Below are 24,095 nucleotides of genomic sequence, written 5' to 3' on the forward strand. Positions count from 1 at the left end.
CCATAATTGCACTGGGGACAGCTTTCACTATCATTTAACAAATCTCCGTGAAAAAGCGTGCATGCCTTCGGCGAATCGCAATGTGGACAAGGTCCGTTTAATGTTAAAATCAATCATCTGGATTTTCTTTTAGAGGTACATTCCTTGCCAATCTTGTAAATCCGTACGTGGGACAAGAGCATCCTATTCCACTTGGACACATGCCAACAATCTACAGCCAGGCTGCTTTCCGCGCAGAGTGGGGCGCGCATCACTTTTCCCCAAATTAAATTTCGTAACTGAAACCTCTGTCAACCTGCTAAATTAATTCAGCAAAACAAGCCGCGCTCTGCACAGCGGCAAGCAGCCAGGCTGTTCATGTGTCTAAAAAGAAGTTAGTTAGTCAGATAGCTGTTGCTTTTTGGGTCCAGCGGACCATTTAGGCCAAATCAGGACCCCACAAGTTTAACATAGCACTCTAAAAGGAAGGAAGCATTTACTCCATGTAAAAGTGAGATATGTGGTGGTGTACTTGATTGCTTGCACGAGAAGGAATGTAGCTTTTAACGCTAAAATCCATAACCTGCGTTTCATGTTGCACCGAATCAATCGCTTTGCGTCATTTCAGGATACGACCATACCGATTACCGAAACCGCATATAATTTTTTTCACGCGGACCCAATAAAAGTAACAGCTGATTTCAATTAAAACATAATGACAGAGACCAGAGCCCGTGGGGAATGTCCGTGTGCAATATCGACCATGCTAGTTTTGCTGCTTTTAAAGATGAAGAAAAGCTCAAAAGCCAGCTACATGTACGTGATCGTAAGTGGACGAATTGCTCCAAATTCGTGGAATGGACGCTTTTCCGGAATCAACAGCGTCTTTGTCAATTCACTGTATTTAGCAAATTAATGCATCAGTCCTTGTAAATGCAGAGATATTGTGAAAGTCGGCACGCAGGCAGTTACATGTTATTTAAGGATGAGGTCGTAGCCTTATGACTCGTTCTAAATAGGCGGAATTATCGATGCTGCAGTAACAGGGGGGTTTGGCCGATTCTGCGTATTATTTGACCAAACTAAATGTTGCTACTGTACAGTATAAGGCGAAGCTCAGCAGTCAGAACTTTACATGATTGTAAATTCAGGATGCTGTCAAAATCTGGATGACTTATTCTTACATTCGCGGAATTCAGTTGTCGATCTTACGGAATAGGCGTAATCTTTGTCGATGTCGCGTAATCAGCAAACGACTGCCTCTTCCGTGAACGGGGCAGTGTTTTGTCGAATGTGGGTCATATTCTAAGACCTGCGCATTTCACCGACTGGCACCTAATTTCGCCAAAAAACAAAAGCCGGTCACAGCAATTACCCATTTTGTTGTTCCTGTTTTATTAATGTTGTTTCCTATAAAACTTCCTAAAGTTTGTGATTTTTGGGGGTCATTTACAGCTCAAACACCCCCCCCCCCCCTCCCCCTCCCCCGACTATGTCTCTGTCTCGCCTCCAACCTTTCTCATTCTGTTTTCGTTTTCTTGTTGCAGCATAAACACACACTATCACACAAGCGAAACCGATTTGGCATAAATTTGCATTCTGCACACACACACACACACTGACACTCCAAAAGTGTTCCGAATGTTTTTTGCCTCCACACACAATATGGTTGGCGTGTTTTGAATGTGGGAGGCTGCAGCTGCCAGTACTTGCTCAAGTTATCATGTTTGTTTGACTGCAACGCAACAGTAGGGGTGCGAGGGGAGAGTGTGTGTAGGGGGGCGCCCCCAAAGTACTCGTGTTGTTTCTCGCTTTGTGCATCCCTTCGCTTGGTTATGGTGCTGAAGTTCCACTTGTCTGTCTCCTTCGTTCGCTCGATGTTGAAACGCTCAACAATTATGAACTGCTTGTGTTTGTTTTGAAAGCTAGCAGTGCATCCTGACTGCCTTAGCAAATATTTGATTTTGAGAGAAGAGAGAGAGAGAGAGAGAGAGAGAGAGAGAGAGAGAGAGAGAGAGAGAGAGAGAGAGAGAGAGAGACAATGACAATGACAAATCTTTATTTTTCGAGGGTGACAAGAATAAGCATAGGTATGCTTTTTTGCATCTGGCCCTCGCCCTAAAGAGGGACTAAACTATTTTACTATAACTATGACTAGGGAAAAAAAGGTTACATAAAAACATTAATGGTAGAACATATAAGTTTATGTACATGAAGCGCATTATGTAGAAGCATTGTAGATCATAAGGTAGTGTTCAAAATTGGGTGTAAAGCAATGAAGATAAACGGAAAGTAACCCAACAATACATTAGCTCAGCAAAACAATGTATTACAGAGCCAAATCTTCGTGATTTTGTCACAATAAACCATAATTCCGATAATGAACAACTGTATACAAAGAAAACATACCAATCAAGTTTATTTGTTCATAGAGTTCATTAAATGGAAAGAATATTTGGTTCTAAAAGAATCTGTGTTGGTGGATTGCCGCAGGGCGTCCGGAAGAGCGTTCCAGAGGCTGCTTCCTGAATAAACAAGACTTGATTTAAATAGGTCTATCCTAGGAAGAGGAGAGAGAGAGACAGACAGAGAGACAGACAGACAGACAGACAGAGAGGGCGAGACAGAGCATGACAATAAAACTGACAAAGAAGACAAGACACTATCATAGTGCACGCGACAGACACATAAACAGACGAATGAAGAGACAGCGGCGAATGAGGGTAACACAAATTCGTCTCACATAAGACATAACGGCATACAAAACAAAAATAGGAAGCAATTTGGAAGCTAAATGTCACATGCCATACTTGTATGTAGAATACTCACGTGTTGTCTTTCTGTTTTCTGTATTAAGTCGTCGAATGTTTCATCTGTAGATCGGTCTGCTTTGCCTAACGTCTGCAACACCTGCACACACATATACAACACAGCAGTTTTAAAGGACGAGTCACTGAAACATTTCTTTATCATGCAGATGATTATATAAACACTTCTTAGTTTTAAATTGCGCTGGAATCAATTAAGTTGTTCTTTATTTCCTGAAAACAGCGGGATTTCGTAGATTCTGGCACTACCGACCTCGGGTTCAACTTCAAGGAGGTTGCAAAATGAAAATTGTAGGGTTTGGGCAAAAGCAGACAACACCCATACCGCGCAGCGAGAGAGAGAGAAAGAGAGAGAGAGAGAGAGAGAGAGAGAGAGAGAGAGAGAGAGAGAGAGAGAGAGAGAGAGGGAGAGAGAAATATATAGAGAGAGAAACAGAGAGAGAAACAGAGAGAGAGACAGAGAGAGAGAGACAGAGAGAGAGAGAAAGAGAGAGAGACAGAGACAGAGACAGAGAGAGAAAGAGAGAGCGAGAGCAGACGCTGAACATGTCTGTGTCAATCTGCACAATCATTCATACCTGGGACCGAACGTACACACACACACACACATATATATATATATACACACACGCTCGCATACACACTGATAGAGAGATAGAGAAGACAAATGTAACAGGACACATAAAATGACGACAGCAAAGCGTAACTTCACGCTCATTACGTCAGTGTTCATCTGCAGCTTCCTCCACACCAGGTGCTGAACTACACAAGTCACTCTCACACACACACACACACACACGCACGCACGCACGCACATACGCACGCACGAACACACATACATACACACACACACACACACACGCCTGTCTGTCACCCTCCCCATCCATGCCCCCCACCCCATCCATGCCCCCACCCCTACACCTCTTCCTATAGTTTGCCCGTTGCAAATCATAGTCCGGTCTTTGCTCAGCGTTCATTGACAAATCCGCGGTGTTTGCCGAGTGCAGAAAAAGCACACACAGGGGCATCTCTGGCGGAATGCTGGCCCGAGTCCTCCCCGACACCTCCCTTCACGAGACACCAACCAACAAGTCAAGCAGAAAGTTACTTGGCTCTGTCTACAAACCACAGTACAGGCGCTGGCACAGGACTTTCGACAGAAAAGGTGACTGTGACACTCAACCAGTAAAACCAAGCACACCTGCGTATTCACAGACACATTCCATCCAGTGTAAACCACTTGGTGAATCACCACAAATCTATCCAGGATTGTACATGGGATAATAGTGGCGGGCATGGGGGGGGGGGGGGGGGGGGAGGAGGGGGGAGTATCAACATCCTGGCTGTTATCTGTGCAGAGTTAGATTTTTTTCTGCCTATTTTCTACCCCCAGGTGTCATTCAAAAATGACATCTACGACATTATAATTCAGCAAAAATGATTCACCCTACCAGTAAACAGCGAGCCTGTCGATTTTTTGTTGATGTCCAAGTGGCAGTATAGTGTCATACCATGCAAATGGACGCATGATTTACAAGATGCTTTACAGAAGGAAGGTACCTTGACACCAAGGCCGAGGGTACGCTCAAAGCTGTACGTGTGATGCTCGCTTTCATCTTACTTCATTTGCCTTGACAACTGTATCCGACAACGTTAATTCCCTCTTTTATAATGATAGCTTTCCTGGAGAGCCAAAACGTGATAAAACTGTTCTCCAAAACGTCGGCCACAAACCCCTGTGCCCCCCTTCAAGTCCCAAAGTAAGAGATGAATGCGGAATGGCACAGAGGGGGACACATACCACAGATAGTTCACAAGAGAACTTCAAGGTCCGTCGCGGACATGTTACATGTGTAAGTTTGGGTTCCTCATTCATCCTCAACCTTCACACGCTTTCCCTCTACAGTGTTGAGCCACATGAGTAGGATTAGGGAGGCAAAGCTATCTTTCATCTGCAGCTCACATTTGTTTTTCATTATCCAGAAAGTAACAGAGTGACGGTACCACATTAGAAAAATCAAGGCATTTTCTCAAATAAGGCACACAAAAACAAAATAGGTGTGGTTACGGTAACATAGCCAAAAAAAATAGGGTAGGAAGGTTGGCAATCACTTTTTACACCCCCGGTATAGGGGTGTGTATAGGTTTCACTGGATGTGTTTGTTTGTTTGTGTGTTTGTGTGTTTGTGTTCGCATATAGATCTCAAGAATGAACGGACCGATCGTCACCAAACTTGGTGAACAGGTTCTATACATTCCTGAGACGGTCCTTACAAAAATTGGGACCAGTCAAACACACGGTTAGGGAGTTATTGGTGGATTAAGATTAAGAGTGACATATTAATGGTCAAAGGGAAATAACCTTCTCAGTTGGTGGCAGTGAGAATGGTTATTTCCCTTTCACCAACGGGGGTGTTTTTCCTACCTGGACGTACCCTTTCGCAATGGACCCTGTGTTTACATTCTGACTTCTGACTTCTGACTTCTGACTTTTGACTTTTGACTTTTGACTTTTGACTTTTGTCTTCTGACTTTTGACATCGAACGCAGAAGAAGAAGAAGAAGACTTCTGACTTTTGACTTCTGACTTTCTCTCTTCTGACTTCTGACTTCTGACTTCTGGTAAGGACGGGGGAATTTCTACCTCGGAGGAATTTCTTGGTTTTTTTTAACTTTTTTTTCTAATGTGTACAAATTAAACCTACTTGACAGGAAAATAAGTGTGCGACTCGGGCAATTTCGCTTTCATTGCGTTTTCTGCACTCGTTTTTTATTTTTTTATTTTTTTTTTTACAAATGTAATAAAAAGTTATAGGGTCGGCCCCTAAAAATAGGGTAGGTCGGGTTACCGTAACCACATCTATTTTTTTTTTTTAGGCCTAAGTGTGTTAAATTTTAGTCGTGCTCACAATAAAGAGATGCTGCCAGAATTTATTGTCTTCGCAGTTCCGCAAGTTTGCCTTTTGGCCACCATGAGCAAATTGCCGCAGGTCTGCCGAAAACATGGAAAAGTGTTCGGATCTGTGATAAAAGTATTGGTGTTTTGCCGATTGCCGCAACCATACGACGTGACATCCCGTCATACCATTCTTTTTTACCATGGACAAGTATACATATTTGATCATCTGAGCATATAAGCAATGTATTTGTGTCAATATTTACTACAATGCAAATAAAGTTTCCTTTTTAAAAATTATTTAATAACAGCTACTTCCTGGGAAACACACACACACATACACACACACTGACAAAGACACAGAAACAGACAAAACACTCCCGTCCTCATCACACACACACTGACACACAGTCGTAAACAATTCGTACAAGGGCACCAGAGTAAGTAAGTAAGGTGACATTAGGCACACACAAAAAATTGTATGTTTCTGGTCACCCGACCCTACCTAGTTTTTTTCCCGCCGACCCTGGACTTTTTTTTATTGCATTTGTAAAAAAAAAAGAAGAAAAAGAAAGCGTCATAACGAAAGTAACAGACGGCAGACGACACAAGGGGGGATAACCCCGCATCCCTTTTGTCTCATTTGTTTTGTAATGTGTTGTCTTTCTCTTTGTATAGTAAGTCCAGTCTCTTTTGCGTCACTGTCTAGTTATTTTCTACCCTGACCAACAACAAAAAAACAAACAAAAAACAAAAAATCCCTACCTATACCTACCCTATCTTTTGTAGCCACGTTACCAGAAACATACAACTTGTTTTTCTTGGCCTCAGTAATTCAATGCCAGCGAGCCGGGAACGAATGGTTGGGTGAGGTGTGAATAGGGTAGTAGGGATGGAAAGGGGACCCTGAATGGAAATGACATGCATGCGGGTTTCCCAGGGTACATATAAATATAGAGTCACACGATACAACAGCCCCTGTCATGAGGGTAGCGCAGGTCCCCATTACAGAGGTCACAAGTGCTATTTAAAACACCTCAGAATTCCTGAGTATCTGATATGGAAAAGAACGGCATGATGTCACTCCGTACGAAGGCATTTTGAACGAAGGTTGTGTGAAAAGAAGTCTGGGAGAAACGTTCTGCTTCTATCACGAAGGGGGGGGGGGGAGAGAGGGAGAGAGAGAGAGAGAGAGAGAGGGGGAGAGAGAGGGGGGAGAGAGAGGGGGGAGAGAGAGGGGGGAGAGAGAGAGATAGAGAGAGAGGGGGGAGAGGGAGAGAGAGGGGGGGAGAGAGAGGGGGAGAGAGAGAGATAGAGAGAGAGAGAGGGGGGAGAGAGCGAGAGCGAGAGAGAGAGAGAGAGAGAGAGAGAGAGAGAGAGAGAGAGAGAGAGAGAGAGAGAGAGAGAGAGAGAGAGAGAGAGAGAGAGAGAGAGAGAGATCCCAACCGACAATCTACTGAGAGGGTCCAAGGACACCCAATTTTAATTATTTAGAGGGGAGGGGGTCCAAGGACCCTCTTGGCGGAAGTTAAGAGGGTCCCAAGACCAGTAGGACTTTTTGAAGTTCTGTGAAACCTTCTCAACTGCGTTGTTTGTCATATTGATTCGATTTACGCCGTGAATTTACCTCGGAGCAAATCTTGCAGAAAATTTTCTAATCTTCGAAATCTAGCCAAGTGTAACTATGTTCTCGTCCATTTTGTACGGAAACTAGCTGACGATTACTGTCTGAAAATCATTAACCCATGGAACGCATGATAACGCAAATGTAGTGCGTCCGGCCTGGACCCGAGAGAGAGATACTTACAGATGGACACAAACACATGCGCACACACATGCACACACACACACACGCGCGCTCACTCACGGACAGACAGACAGGCAAAGAGACCTACACACGAGTCTCTAGCTACAGACATGCGTCGTCATTTACATACTCTGGACTACATGGAAAGATACGGCAAAGACTACTATTACTAATCTATATGTCTGTCTGCTTGTCTGTCTGTGTCTCTTCCCCAAAACTCCGCGCTACAACACGTCTACAAGCAAGGAAGAAGGAAGAAGTTGAACGGAACACTATGTTAAACTTTCGAATACCACTGACGACGAAAGGAACCGGGCATGCGACCTTTTGACGCGGCTTTTCAACGACGCGCGTTCAGCGTGCCTGTTCAACTGTCACATCGGCGTGTACATAACTCTAAAACTTACTCGACTGAAAAGCCATCATTTTGAAGAGGCCTTTTCTTCACCTTATGGGACCACGACCCATATCTTTAGAATCATTTGCCCGGCCCTCCTTTTCTGTTCTTCTTTAAAAGCAACAATGAGCAAAGCTTTCGCTTCGTCGAGGACGTTGCTAAACAAAGGATGTATATGACTATCGATGTTGCTCCACTTGTATGGAATTAAAAAGTGGGATATGTGTCAGAATGTAAGTGTTTAAGGTCACGAATTCGCATTAAGCCGAGACAGTTACGAACAACTTATGAAATCAGGTGTACGATCCCATTATTGCTGTCCTTTGCATTGTGATTGAAAAAAGTTAACCCTCCCCCTTCTACCACTCCCCCCCTCTCTCTCTCACACACACACACACACACATGTATGGTAATTTAAGACAAAGGTACGCTGCGTACATGCATGCTAATGACGTGAGCGGCCATACACATATTTATATGATCGAGATAACTTCTCCCTCAAACATGTGTGTGCGTGCGTGCGTGCGTGCGTGTGTGCACGACCAGGTGTGTGCGTCCGTGTGTCAGTGCTTGCGCGGAAACTCCCACATAAATGCATTCGTAATGCGTGCACGAACTTGACATCATGACATCTGTGCAGAAAATCACTGAATCAAACTTAATCATTACTGAATCCTGAATCCAGTCAAAGCTGCACAGATATACCGTAAATGTATCTATAAAAATGCAAACCAAACAGAGGAAAGGCATTTTTTTCCCCAGGAAAAGGAACAGGAAAAAAAACCAATGCCAAGAAAACATATTTTCAAAGGGAAGGGACAGTAGAAAAAGATTGCAACAGGTTTTTGCAATGACACGCATTGTTTTAACATGTGGCTTTTCACTGCATACAGCCTATTTTGCACTGCGTCCCATTAACATTTTTACTGCCCTTCTTATCCCGCGACACAATGCCTCCTTTCACAGTGGTTTATTTTGCAAATCCAAATAAATCAATCCATGCGGATGATCTCTAAACCCCCTGCAATCTTGGTCAATAAATGCCGAAAGAAAACAACGAATGTAACAAAAGGAAATTCCCCTCAAGCTATGTCCTGTCGTGAACCTGCCTTTTCTTTTACGACAAGTATCAGAACATATTTTATGTTTTATGTGTAGCACACTTCGTCTTTTTCTCGTGAAGTTTTTCTTTCAACTGGCTTTAATCATACTAATCATCTAATCACCTGACATCATCAACTTTTACGTTGCCTTTTCCTTTGTGGTAGGGGTCCAATGGGATTCAGGTATATTTGCAGACCACATTTATGTGACAAGAGGCACGTAAACTAGCAGTAATTCTTTTATTCTCTCATGCACCAAATGTTGAGAGAGATAAAATGACTGAATTAAATATCACTGTTTTACGTCGAACATCGGCTGCAATGGACGGCAGCGACGACAATGACAAAGAAACAGAAAAAGAAGATAACGTTAAGACAACATAGAAGTATCCTGCATATTTAACCATATCAGACACGATTACCGTGTTTTGGTCTAAGGCGCTCTGGTCTGTGTGGTGCGATTATTACCGCCATTCAGGCAGCCACACTTCGCCCTCAGGCCTTCGTGTGGTCATACATATATCTGTAACGGGGATTCCATCCAACACTATCAATTTGACCACAACCGCGACATCATTTTCCAGATAGCATCTCAGTCCCGCAACAGAATGACTATATGGCGAGATTAAAAGAACGAGCATATGCAAAATTCATGAAGAACTTTCCCTCCCTAATTTTATCTCCTGTCATAATTTCTTTCTTTATTTGGTGTTTAACGTCGTTTTCAACCACAAAGGTTATTTCGCGACGAGGGAAAGGGGGGAGATGGGATAGGGGAAAGGGGGGAGATGGGATAGAGCCACTTGTTAAGTGTTTCTTGTTCACAAAAGCACTAATCAAAAAATTGCTCCAGGGGCTTGCAACGTAGTACAATATATGACCTTACTGGTAGAATGCAAGTTTCCAGTACGAAGGACTAAACATTTCTTACATACTGCTTGACTAAAATCTTTACAAACATTGACTATATTCTATACAAGAACCACTTAACAAGGGTAATAAGTGAAGAATTTTATGGGTGAGAAAAGGAAAGTAAAAGGACTTTGGGGAGGCAGAAATAGAGAAGAAACAAGAAAAAGATCCTAATTAGGTTCACGGCATCGAGAGTGATGCGACCTTCTCTCAGAAGTTAGTAGAGAAGGCTCCCCCATCCACCACCCGGGGGACGCGCCTCTACGCCAATTAGGGGGCGCGAGGTCCTGTCATAATCTTACTGGTGGGAAAAGCTTATAAATAAACACTCGCAGCTTATTCACAGCCATTTTCACCGTGGCCTGTAAGGTTTGTGGTGTTAATTGGTGTAAATGGACTTCTGTACAATTCACTGAAGCAATCCTGAATCAAAAATAAAATCAAAGAAAATACCAACGTACAGGCACAGCTTTTCCCGTGAAAACAATTCGATTCACCGTCTCAGATCTGGCCAGGCTTTTACAAATGACATTGGATAAGCCCATCCCTCCATACGGACACACACCAAGACTCAACAGCTTGGGTGTTTGTTAAAGCAGATTGGAAATTTTTTCATGAACTAGTTTCTTAACGGACAATACTGGTAAATTAATTCAACAACGAAAATTGCAATTGCCCCTCTGCAAAGACAGTATCAATCAATCAATCAATCAATCAATCAATCAATCAATCAATCAATCAATCAATATGAGGCTTATATCGCGCGTATTCCGTGGGTACAGTTCTAAGCGCAGGGATTTATTTTTTTAATTTAAATATTTTTTTTTTTTAATGCAATTTATATCGCGCACATATTCATGTCGCAGGGATGTATTTATGCCGTGTGAGATGGAATTTTTTTTACACAATACATCACGCATTCACATCGGCCAGCAGATCGCAGCCATTTCGGCGCATATCCTACTTTTCACGGCCTATTATTCCAAGTCACACGGGTATTTTGGTGGACATTTTTATCTATGACTGTACAATTTTGCCAGGAAAGACCCTTTTGTCAAACGTGGGATCTTTAACGTGCACACCCCAATATAGTGTACACGAAGGGACCTCGGTTTTTCGTCTCATCCGAAAGACTAGCACTTGAACCCACCACCTAGGTTAGGAAAGGGGGGAGAAAATTGCTAACGCCCTGACCCAGGGTCGAACTCGCAACCTCTCGCTTCCGAGCGCAAGTGCGTTACCACTCGGCCACCCAGTAGTCAGGCTGTATAGATGTTTGGTATGTGTCCAGGTGGAGTGATGCTCTGATTCCGTGCAGCAGCCTGGGCGAATCTATTGCGGTTTACAGTATAGTTTACAGTTTAGTGTTTACCCGAACAACGAAGGAACCTTGAACGGAAACGATTTAACACTCGCTCAGTGATGCGAATGAACGCCTGAAGCATGAAGAAGCTCATCAAGACATGTATATATATATATATATGTTCTTAATTGCAGTTATAACCCTTCGCCCTCTCTAATCTTGTTCAGGCGATGCTACATGCATTCCATACAACTGCATTGACTCTCTCTAAATCTCTCTCCTTTTTTGAAGCCCCCCCCCCCCTCCTCTCTCTCCAAGAAGCATTGTGCCTGAAAGTAACACGTAGGAGACTCCTACATGCGCTAATGAATGTCACATATATAGGACCGACATCACTCTCTCTATTAAGTCTCTCTTCTTTTCTGAAGTCCCCCGCCACCAACCCCTCATCTCTCTTCAAGAAGCTTTTTGCATGAAAGTAACAGTAACAGGTAGGAGACTCCTACATGCGCTGATGCATCCTGAACTGAGGTCAAAATGAGTTCGGCTCATTCTCTCCCTGACAGAATGCCTTGAGTTTCCTGAAACCGATTTTTTTCTTAAACATAATTATTTAGAGCTTTTTGTAATGTATTATTGATATAAGCAGATTCGCGATCGTCGATAATGATTTTTCATGGTGTTTTGTAATTTTTAAATTACAAAGGAATTGATATGTAAGACAGTTTCAAGCGAGCTATTTTTCGCGGCTGTATTTACTGTGCAAACAACTCTAAATATGGCAAAAGTGTCACGTGATAATCAACCGTTTGGTTTCGGCGCTCACTGGAGCAGACGATTTTTTCTGTAACCAGTTGACAGTGATGAAACCATATATTACGGTCTCCTTCCGGCAACAGTTCCAAAATTTTGACTTGTTTTGACCTTAGAACGATGTCTTTATCATAACTGTGAAGAACAGAACGGAGATCACTGTCGAAGTCGGCCAATCTGCAATCATTTTCGTCTCGCGAACACCGGATCTCAAATTTAGATCAGTGCTCGCGAAAAACATATATATGGGAGATAACTCTGTATTCTTATTTTGATAGATTCGCGTAGGACCGTAGCGTCCGGTCAGAGAGACAACTGGCAATAGCCGTGGAGCGATGCTTATCAGAATGGCGCTGATGATGGTCATACATAGGACCGACATCTCTCCATCCCTTGCTCTCTCTGCTATGAAATATTTCGCCTGACAGCAACACGGACACTCCTACTACTGATCGAGTCCTACATGCGCTGACGATGGTCCTTGAGGCAAGTTGTAAACACCTGTATACTGACTGCAGTTACCTGTGACCTTCCTATACTTGGACACACCTAATCCATCTGCTCTCTCTGAAGTCACCCTCTAAACAATCTCTCTCTTTTTTTAAAATTTTTATATATATATATATGACTGTCCGTGTATATATGTGATCAGAGTAGTCTTTCTCTGGGCGAGGGCTGGTTGAAAAAAACTCGTTTGTATTGCTTATAAATGCACAAGCCTCGTAAAATAAAATAAAATAAAATAAAATGTGATCGATCTCTCTCTCTCTCTCTCTCTCTCTCTCTCTCTCTCTCTCTCTCTCTCTCTCTCTCAGGTGTACCGACTGCAGTTAGATACCTGCGATCTCTCTAAAGAGAGAGAGAGAGAGAGAGAGAGAGAGAGAGAGAGAGAGAGAGAGAGAGAGAGAGAGAGAGAGAGAGAGAGAGAGGAGGGAAGGGGGGGGGCGTATGAAGATAGAATCCAATGCAATCTCCAAGATTTTCTGTTTTGCTACTATGTTTCCCTTTGAAAATCGAACACTTTTCACAGATCAAACAACACTCCACAGCAGGAAAACTCACGACTCATGCGAAAAGAAAGAAAAAACACATGACTGTTAAAATGCCATTAGTCCAAGTCACGTTCAGTTCTAATCAATTGAAATACAAGATTGGGCGCTAGTGGGGAAGGGGGCTTTATAAGAAGAGTTGATAGGTAGGAAAGGGTGTGTGTGTGTGAAGAAGACACGTATATATAATAAATATATGGAGAACAATCCTGGAAAACCGCTCCGTTGTATGTGAGTACCAACGAACTCGTTTTGAGGCATGAGAAGTCAAACCCAAAGACAACAATTAACCCAAAGCGTACATGTATACATGTAATTATAAGATACTCTGAGTCCCGTGACACTGTAAAACAATACAGCGTACTGGACGAAAAGCTGGCATGAAGCCAAGAGCGCATTTTTTCCCTTCGCTTTGGAAAAAGAAAAAAAACGAAGACAGAGAAACAGTTAGGAAAAACGTCTTCATAAGTCTAAAAGAATCGCTGTTATTTCGTTGCCTTTTGTAAAAGATGTCCTGTCTCTTCATCAATAAGTTAGCAATACCTACCTACAAAGAAGTGATTTCTTAATGAATGCTTGCTCTGACGGCACTTCATTTTACAGTGACTTTTGATACAATAAAAGCAGTTTAACGTTTACATTCCAAATCTCTTACATCACTGAAACATGTCATTTCACATGTCTCTTTTCTTTAGTAATTTACAAAAGATGACACTCAAACCTCATTTGCATGATTATGATGATAATATCCGTTTAAAGTCTAAGCCACAGAATAATGCACATAAAATGAAAATAGGTGTATTCAACTATCTAGACAATTCATTCATAAGCATAATTCATTTCACTTGAACCGAAATTCAGACGCCTGGCCATTCAACTATTACAAATAAGCACACACGTACATCACAATAAGCTGAGGGGTCATCGACAGTTTAAAGGGATTGGGGTTCGTGTTCGACGTGACACAAACACTAAAAAGATGGATATTTAAAGGAAATAAATTATGTGAAAAAGGGAGTTCAAACAGTTTTGCTGAGCTATTATTAAATCTAAACGGTGTCAGTGTTACTCGAAATTCGCCCTTGAACTAACAGACATTTCTTCAAAGGTGCAAATGTAAACAACACGTTTGGGTTGTTGTTTTTGTGGTGTGTATGTGGGGGGGGGGGGGGCTTGTTTTTTGTTGTTGATCGTAAGATATAAGTACACCGTGCAGTGCTCTTCACTTAAAGGTACAGTCAAACCTGTACATAACGACCACCCAGAAGACTAACCAAAAGTTTTTTAGTTTGTTTTTTTTATAGACATGTGGTCGCGATGGAAAGGTGAATTGTGTTTTTTGGAAACATAATAAAATCCTCGGGGATCGTTTGATGTGGTCGTCGTTATGGAGAGGTGGTCGCCACAGGTTTGATTGTACCATACTCCAAATGTGGTTGTAACCCACCATGTCAGCCGCCACGGAGATCTGTCCTTCCATTTGAACACATACATAAAATCAACGGTCAGGCTACTTTAGGTGCAGAGTGGGTCATTTTTTGTTGATTCAAATGAATTTCGTAACAGTCTCCAGTGTCCAAGTGCGAAATTAATTCAGAAAAAAAAACCACTCTGTGCAGACATCAGTCAAACCGCTGATTTGTTGGTACGCGTCCGAGAGGAAGGATGCTCCTATCCCATGGCAGATCTAACCTGGAGCACAGGGTTGCTCACACGAAGCGGAATGTATCTTCAAATGAACATGACAATATTGTCTGCCTGGCGATTGGACGTGCGTTTTTTTTAAAGTTTTTTTTTAATAGCTCTCAAACAACATCATCAATATCTCTCTGAGCCTAGAGAGATTTGCTAACATACTACACGTCAAGGTATAAAGACTGCAGGCCCATCTATGTATGCGTGTGTGACCTACTATGTGAGGTAACTGCTGCATTCCTCAGTGTCACTGCCAGTTACTCTCACTCTTGGCTGTTTGTAAGTGGCCGCATGGTAACTTATTGCTCGCAAATCATAGGTGAATAGTACAGTGCACAACAGAGGATAAAATGATCGAATCTTGCGTCAGAGAGGGTGTAGGTGGTTTCCAACTCTTAAGAGTACATATATGAGAGAGAGAGAGAGAGAGAGAGAGAGAGAGAGAGAGAGAGAGAGAGAGAGAGAGAGAGAGAGAGAGAGAGAGAGAGAGAGAGAGAGACGCAGACGCAGATAATTTATTCAATAGGCCATAGCCCCTTATGAAGGAGTGTTTACAAACAAATGGTTAACGTTGCAAATAATTTAACTCATCAGGTGCAAAAAAGGTACAACATAATAATCGCACAACACTACAGATTAAAACATACGAGAGAGAGAGAGAGAGAGAGAGAGAGAGAGAGAGAGAGAGAGAGAGAGAGAGAGAGGGGGAGGGAGGGGGGATGTGTGTGAGTGTGTGCTAGCTGTTACTGTGGCGAGACTGTGAACCCCTACATTGGCATATTCTCTCTCTCTCTCTCTCTCTCTCTCTCTCTCTCTCTCTCTCTCTCTCTCTCTCTCTCTCTCTCTCTCTCTCTCTCACCTCACCCCTCTCTCTGCCAGAGTGTTTCTAATCCAACTGTTCCTCCTTACTGGACTTGTGCAAATCCCTGTACATCCCTCTATATTTAACAACAACATCCTTTGTCAAACTTGCAGCCAGAAAAGCAAACCAATGCAGCAAACTCCTTTAGCAAATTTGTACCAGACAAGCAACAGCTTACAAATTAGCACTGTACTCATCAGCACTCGAACAAAAACAAGTCTCCATCACACTGTAATCAGCAAAGTGGTATAAAGATAGCCAGGTCAACGATCTGCATCGAACCGTAACGAGAGCTAACAGACCTAAGCATAGATTGTCGGACCCACCTCTTGTCATTACACATCAGACTTAAAGGCACGGTCCTTCCCGTGAAAATAGGTCGGCTATAAACCATCTTAGATGTGGCTAGACTTTGAAGGTGGTCCTTAATTTAGCCCGAAGTCGACTTCGCGAAGTCTTCTTACCGTAAACTCAGTGCTAAAGCTTCATGCGGCGAGCTTCGCGAAGTAACATTTGAGTAGTCGACTTTGCCCAGTTTAGGACGGGCTTTACATGTATGGGAACATTAGAACATCCTCCACTTAGAGAAGTTAGACGTCATGCAGTTATCAACATCCTTGATAGCTTTCTGTGCAGAGTGAGATTTTGGTGTGCGATGAAGTCATTTTTACAGATTGCCAATACAGTAGTACCTCCCTTAACGACACCTCTATTTTACAACTCCCTCAATATTACAACCCATTTTTGTTATAACGGATTATTTTTCCTGCTATTTTTTACCTCTATAGTCTATATTACGCCCCCCCTCCTTGTTACGACATACGACCCAACATCAGTGGACTTATAACGACTTTTCCCAAAATTATCTTGAGTTTGGTTTACATACGTGTAACTTCATCTCCAGTCGAGTCAGTACATGTATGCGAAACGGAAGCAAAAACATGCTGAAATCCTTTCTGTGTACAACATCACTTGGGCACAAAGCTCATTTGCCAGATCTTTACTTCAATCTGCAAAGAACTTTGCAACAACTCCAACCCTATACGCATACAAAGTTACAAAAACGTCATGAACATTATCTGCACATGTATCTTGTAGTGTCTGTAAAGAAATGAATTCCCACAAAAATTGCCACTCTGCACAACAAGTACATAATAGGTTGTTGATTTTTGGTATAAATGTTTCCAAGTGGTCTCATATCATGCAAATGCCAGGCCAGATCTGGGGTGATGAGTCAAATTTACAAGGATTTTAGAGCTAACAATAACAATCCTATCCCTAGTCTGCACCTCTTACCATTACTTTTGGGTTGGTGTGTAGGTTGTCGGCTGCACTCCACGCCTAAAGTCAGTTATTGATTGCTTATAAATAGCCCAACTGATGTAACTGCTCTTTGCCTTGACAATAATTAATCAGGATGGTCAATGGGTGTGGGGATATTAATCTCCTCCTAAAAATTGCCCTGAAAAAAATTCTCAATTTGTCCTGCTGTCTGGGTCAAAGTTTGTTCCCTCCCAAATCAGTTTGCCAAAACAGCGGAACCCTCTTTTCAACTTCAAGAACCTAATTTTTTTGTAACTTCAACTACAAAACCCTCATCTAATTCCACATTCAATCAAATTAAAACAGACAGCAATGTCAATGAACAGAAAAAAGAACATTTGCAATGCAGAAGCAACAGACTTTCGCAAAAGATTATTACTGCAACGTCATACATGTCGTGTCGTCAATGTTTGATCCATGATGCAGAAAGCACTTGTGCATGCATGCTAAGCACAATATGACATGGCCATTGATTCAATTGGTCTAGCTGAGTACTTCTTTGAAAACATGTACTCTCAGTTAAATCAGTTTCATGATCAAAGTTCAAACAGTTACACTCATCTTACACACACAAGTTAATGCAGTCGAGATGACTGAAAAATCTGCATTATCCTTCCTTGTCATGTTTATAAGATAGTGTTGGAGATGGTGACAGATAACACACAGTGAACTGTGTCACAACTAACGGATATATATGATAATGTACACAGATTTTATTTTATATATCTTGTCTGGCATCCTTCCAAACCCTCCATTAGAGTCATTACGACTATGTACATGTTCTGTTGAGTTTCTATGATTTTTCACAAATTACTGTTTTGTTTAATGGTTCAGCTGAAGCTAAATGACTCGAGATAAAGAATTATATATCGAGCAATGTTACAGCTGATAATATATTTTCCGATATTCCTCCAAAACTTACTGCACCAACTATGCATGGATTTTTTTTTTAAAGATTCTTTATTTTTATCAGTGTAAAGTCGATAGAACAAAGGTTATTATCCAAATAAAAAGTGTCAATATCAGCTTATATAAAACAAAAATCATTTTTGTTTAAATTACTTTTACTGTAATACAGCACCGTAAAAAAGAAGAAGAAATATTAACCACTTTTTGTCAATAAGTCTTCAAATTCAATAAAAAAAATATTCTGCTCAATTCTTGAATTGAATCACAAGGACAATAGTACCTTGCTAGTCTGTCAAAAATATGTTAGTACTATTATAACAATCACAAATCAGATAAGCCCTTATCAGATAACAACAAGAAAACTTCTTTCACTCTACCTTGTTACTGTTATTATCAAACTGGAACTTCAAAGTTGATGCAGTGATCTCACTAGGTGTTTAAACTTTAATAAACAGGCATACAAAATAAGGCAGGAGCAGTATATAGTATATATTTATCATATAATATATATATTCAACTTTTGTCATAATTTAACAGGCCACATCAACCATTAATCAAACATAGTTGTATCCACAAAGCAAAATCTTACTTTGACACAAAAATCTGTTGCATGCAATCAAAACCAGTATGACTGACCAGCTGACGATTTCCTTTCCCAAATTTTCAACAACAAAATCATTTCATTTTCAATACCAAAAATAATTGGTTAACATGAGCACTGCTTGACATGTGCGACTTTTATCGTCTTCATACTGAGCACAACTTTTCATTTGCTATAGTATAGATCTACCTGAGCCTGACAGCAGTCAACGTACTCGCAGGCCTCTACCAAAACGATTGTGAAACATTGCCTTGGACCTTATTACTTAAATTAAATACATGTATGTCATTACCAGACAGCTCAGGCATCAAAACAGTATAATTTTGCATTCCTTTTATCTTGACATAAAGTGATAAATATATAAAGTATGAACCATTGCAAGAATATTGGTTCGATGCCATTCGCTTTGTATCAAGAAACATGAGGGAGTTTGAGTCACATGGAAATTCAGTCGGTAACAATAGCTTGCCGTGAAAAAAAGAAAACAAACCACAAGGAAAATCAGCCGTAAGTTGCTTGTTTTGTCAGTTTAGGCTAGTAATACTAATAGTAATACAGTAATAGTATCCATGAGTCACTAATACTTTATAGTTGAATTAGCTATCTAACAATCTCTTTTTTGAAAAGGGAGTGGTTCACTCTTATTTGTCTTATATTGTTTATTGATGCTTTTGATGTTGCCAACAAGGGGGTCATCTCTGACATGTGGGACTGGACTTTGAATGAAAAGGAAATGGTGACTAAGTTAATACTAATAGCAATGAGAAAGAAAAAAAAATATCAATTCTCGAAATCTTTACAGGATTAAAACAACAAAACAAGAAAGAAGCAAGACCCATACATATGTTTGCACTACAAAACAAAAGCTAATCATTGAAACACTATTTCAACAGAGAACACAAAACCAGTACTGTTTTCCATTAACATTTTCTGCTCATAACACTGCAACTTGTTACCCTAGCTGAATACTCAAGGTCTGAGGCCACAGATGCATGACTAACAGGGTCAAACATGCCAGCACGCGATGCCCCTGAATTACTCAAGCGAAAGGGAGATCTACAGGGGTGTGACAGCGACAAGATTTGTGTGTAACATTCTGAACATGACCACGTCCTGTGGCTGTGCTGTGCATCATCTCTCCATCGTGTCGCTTGAGTTGTCTTCCCATGTCCGACAAACGGATGAAACTCTACAGAAAGTTTTGATCAGTCACAAAACTTGGTAAATTCAGAGAAAATAATTGAAGAAAACTTGGAGCGGCCTCAACGCTTGTGATGCTCCGAGACAAGCGGACAGAAAAGAAGACCACGCTTCCGCGTTAGAGGGGGGAGGGGACGCAGCGAGTCACAATACTTGCGTTCTAAAACTGTCACACTGTTCAGAGTGCATCCACACCTGCACCTTTCACGCGCTGGTATCACACAAATCTGGCGCTGAATAACATTTTTTTTACATGCACACACAAGATATAAGATTTACTCTCACTTTTAGATACTTTCAAAAACTTCTTACCTTTGTTTTTGTCCGAGAAAGTCGCTTTTGTGCCTTGGCTAAAATCCCCGATTTGTTGGCTTCTGCCATGATTGAGTATTAGCTGTGTGTTTGTGTCGCGACTTTTGATTGGTCGAGAGCGCGAAGATACGTTGGCCCACAGGAGCGCATCACTGGGAAGTGTTTTCATTCTTTGGAGTGTTGAGATTCTTGATTTTGAGAAGACGGCCTACAATAATGCTCATGTTAACTGCCGGGCGGCGCATATTTGCAATCCCAATAGCATTTCTCTTCGGCTAGCTTGATTTTGTGATGTTTGCTGCGAGCGCAGACAGAAAACAAAGAGCAGAAGGGAGTGAACCACAGGCGCTCGAAACACTAGTTGCTGCGGCTATCTTGAACTTCAAGTTGAAGTTGTATAATTGTTTTTATTATTAATGTTGTTCTTATGTCGATGCGTTGATACTCTCCTCTCTTTTCCAGTGCCAGTGTGTATGCGGTGTCACTTTGGATGTTCTCAGTGGGGGTGTCCCGTGTGTTTGTGTGTGTGTGAGGGTGGGGGGTGGGGGGGGGGGGGGGTTGAGGGGCTTGCCATACAAAGGAATGAAACGTACACAGAATGTTTCTGACCCATACCATCTTTTTACATTTAGTCAAAACTTCAGATAGTCTCACTGGGAATCGAGACGAGGGTAGTGGGTGACTGTGTGTGTGTCAGTGTGTGTGTGTGCGCGTGCGTGCGTGCGCGCGCATGTGTGTGTGTGTGTTTCAGTTTTCAGTGTGTGTGTGTGTGTGTGCCCCGGTGTTTGTGTGTGTGCGTGTCATATTATGTGTGTGTGTGTGTTGTCAGTGTGTGAGTGTGTATGATGTGTGGGTGTTGTGTGTGTGTGTATGTGCACGGTCACTGACGGTGTGTGTGCGGTGTGTCACAGTGCAATGTGTGTGTGTGTGTGTGTGTGTGTGTGTGTGTGTGTTTGTGTGTGTGTGTGTGTGTGTCAGTGTGTAGTGTGTGTTACCCCGGTGTGCGTGTGTTAGTGTGTGTCACATGTGTGTGTGTGTTACCCCGGTGTGCGTGTGTTAGTGTGTGTGTTTGTGTGTGTGTGGCAGTATGTGTGTGTGCGTGTGTGTTTCTTTTTTTCGATAAATGTCTTTGATGAATTCATATCCGGCTTTTTAAGAAATTGAGGCGGTACTGCCCTTATTTTTTAATCAAATTCCTTGAAAGTTTAGTCAAACATTCTTTGATTCAGTCCGGACTATGGGATTGCATTTCAGTTTGAAGCTTTGAAATGTATTAATAAATTTGCTTATTAAATTTGTCATTAAAATCGATTTTTCACTTACATTTACTGTGCTTGAAACTTTAATTAAGGTGCACGGTCATGCCTCAGACATCTTGTTCGGCATTTGAAACCGTACCAAGTTCCTTGACCTTCTTGCAAGGAGTCGAAAACTGCAAAAGGTCAAAGTTCTTGTGAATGTTTCGTTTGGTCTATTATTACATGTTTTTAATTTTTTTTTTATTCTTGCAGTTTGAATGACAATTTTTTATTTTTTATTTTTTTAATGTTGTCAGTTTTCTTTTATTTAGTCATTGTTTATGTAGTGTTTCAATCTGCCAGTCTATCTGATTCGCTGCCTGTTTGTCTGTCCGTCCGTCTGTTTGTCAGTCTGGTGTGGGCCTGCTTGTCACTTTCTGTTTTCCCCATGTCTCTGTCTCTGTCTGTGTGTTTCTCTCTCGCGACATAGTACAGTACATGCGTTCGCGACTGTGTGTGTCTTTTTACATTATTCAAGTTTTGATCACATTTTGTCAGATAGACTTGTGATCGAGACGGAGGTTGGTGGTGAATGTGCGTTTGTGTAGCAAAATTTCAAAGAATCTAACGGACAGATGTTGATGGAATTTTACAAGTAAATTCTTTCAGATAATATCCCTACACGTTTTTTGTTTGTTTGTGTTTCCAAATTTTTTTCGATGGATATCTTTAATGCCGTCATATTCGCCTGTTACAATAAAAACAAAAAGTTAAAAAAAAAGCTCTGTGGTGACCGCATTTTTCAATAAAAATTATTGAACTTTTTGTCAAACAATCTTTGACCCACAGCTTTAAAGCTTCAAAACCAATGAACTAATTCGTTATTAAAATTTCTGTTTGAAAATGAGATTGCAAAAACGTATTCAAAATTCAAATGTGGTTCTATTGGAATAATTTTTTTTTTACTTCCTGGATCAATAATATAAATGTGCTCAGAAAAAAAGAAAATCCGTTCATGCAAATTAGATTAAGTAGGCCAAGACCACTGAATGAACGCTGTCTCGGTCGAAGAGTTTCGGCTAGCCCAGGACTTATTAGTCGTTTCAAGTTTCATTATTTTAGGTCGACTAAGATCAACGACTATATGTTTTGACATCGTGTTGCGCAACTTGTTGCGTTCTTTTCCTTCTATTTCGTAATCATTCTTTCTTTCTTTCTTTCTGCCTTTCTTTTTACATTTAGTCAAGTTTTGACTAAATGTTTTAACATAGAGGGGAGAATCGAGACGAGGGTCTTGGTGTATGTGTGTGTGTGTGTGTGTGTGTGTGTGTGTGTGTGTGTGTGTGTGTGTGTGTGTGTGTGTGTGTTTGTGTGTGTGTGTGTCTGTGTGTGTGTAGAGCGATTCAGAGGAAACTACTAGACCGATCTTTATGACATTTTTCATGAGAGTTCCTGGGTATGGTATCCCCAGATTTGTTTTGAATTTTTTCCATAAATGTCTTTGATGATCCGGCGTTTTGTAAAAGTTGAGGCGGTACTGTCACACCCTCATTTTTCAATCAAATTGATTGAAATTTTGGCAAAGCAATCTTCGACAAAGGCTGGACTTTGGTATTGCATTTCAGCTTGGAGGCTTAAAAATTAATTAATGACTTTGGTCATTAAAAATCTGAAAATTGTAATTAAAATTATTTTTTTATAAAACGATCCAAAATTACGTTTATCGTATTCTTCATCATTTTCTGATTCCAAAAACATATAATTATGTTATATTCGGATTAAAAACAAGCTCTAAAAATTAAAAATATAAAAATTATGATTAAAATTAAATTTCCGAAATCGATTTAAAAACAATTTCATCTTATTCCTTGTCCGTTCCTGATTCCAAAAACATATAGATATGATATGTTTGGATTAAAAACACGTTCAGAGAGTTAAAAAGAATAGAGATATAGAAAAGTGGGTTATCCTCCTCAGCGCAACCGCTACCGCGCTTTTCTGGATTGTTAATTTCACTGCCCTTGCCACGAGCGGTGGACAGACGATGCTACGAGTGTACGGTCTTGCGGAAAAAATGCAATGCGTTCAGTTTCATTCTGTGAGTTCGACTGAGCTTGACTAAATGTTGTATTTTCGCCTTACGCGACTTGTTTAATGTTTTTCCCCCTTCAAATCTCTCATCCAGCTTTCTGTAATTTTTTCTTTCTTCCTTTTTACATTTAGTCAAGCTTTGACTAAATGTTTTAACATAGAGGGGGAATCGAGACGAGGGTCGTGGTGTATGTGTTTTTATGTGTGTGTGTGTGTGTGTCTGTGTGTGTGTCAGTGTGTGTGTGTGTGTGTGTGTGTGTGTGTAGAGCGATTCAGAGTAAACTACTGGACCGATCTTTATGAAATTGTTCATGAGAGTTCCTGGGAAAGATATCCCCAGACGGGTTTTTTCAGTTTTTCGATAAATGTCTTTGATGACGTCATATCCGGCATTTTGTAAAAGTTGAGGCGGCACTGTCACACCCTCATTTTTCAATAAAATTGATTGAAATTTTGGCCAAGTAATCTTCGACGAAGGCCGGACTTTGGTATTGCATTTCAGCTTTAAGGCTTAAATATTAATTACTGACTTTGGTCATTATAAATCTGAAAATTGTAATTAAAATTATTATTTTATAAAATGATCCAAAATTACGTTCATCTTATTCTCCATCATTTTCTAATTCCCAAAAAATATAAATATGTTATATTCGGATTAAAAACAAGCTCTGAAAATTAAAAATATAAAAATTATGATTAAAATAAAATTCCTTGTCGGTTCCTTATTCCAAAAACATATAGATATGATATGTTTGGATTGAAAACACGCCCAGAAAG

The 24,095-nt window shown here is 41.0% G+C and overlaps 1 protein-coding gene across 4 annotated transcripts in view; it reads right to left on the reverse strand.

The window, feature by feature from the left end:
* Positions 1–20,084, reverse strand: part of LOC138947247 (streptococcal hemagglutinin-like) — a 66,326-nt gene extending 46,242 nt beyond the window's left edge. For all 4 annotated transcript variants that reach the window (XM_070318686.1, XM_070318684.1, XM_070318685.1 and 1 more), the window contains exons 1-2: positions 19,990–20,084; positions 2,809–2,889 (exon numbers count right to left, since the gene is read on the reverse strand). In XM_070318686.1, the coding sequence (XP_070174787.1) occupies positions 2,809–2,889; positions 19,990–20,058 (150 nt within the window). In that variant the 5' untranslated portion in view covers positions 20,059–20,084. The remainder of the gene's footprint in view (positions 1–2,808; positions 2,890–19,989) is intronic.
* Positions 20,085–24,095: the final 4,011 nt, after the last annotated feature.

The sequence above is a fragment of the Littorina saxatilis genome, linkage group LG14, assembly GCF_037325665.1.
Source record: "Littorina saxatilis isolate snail1 linkage group LG14, US_GU_Lsax_2.0, whole genome shotgun sequence".
NCBI classification, from domain to species: Eukaryota; Metazoa; Mollusca; class Gastropoda; order Littorinimorpha; family Littorinidae; genus Littorina; species Littorina saxatilis.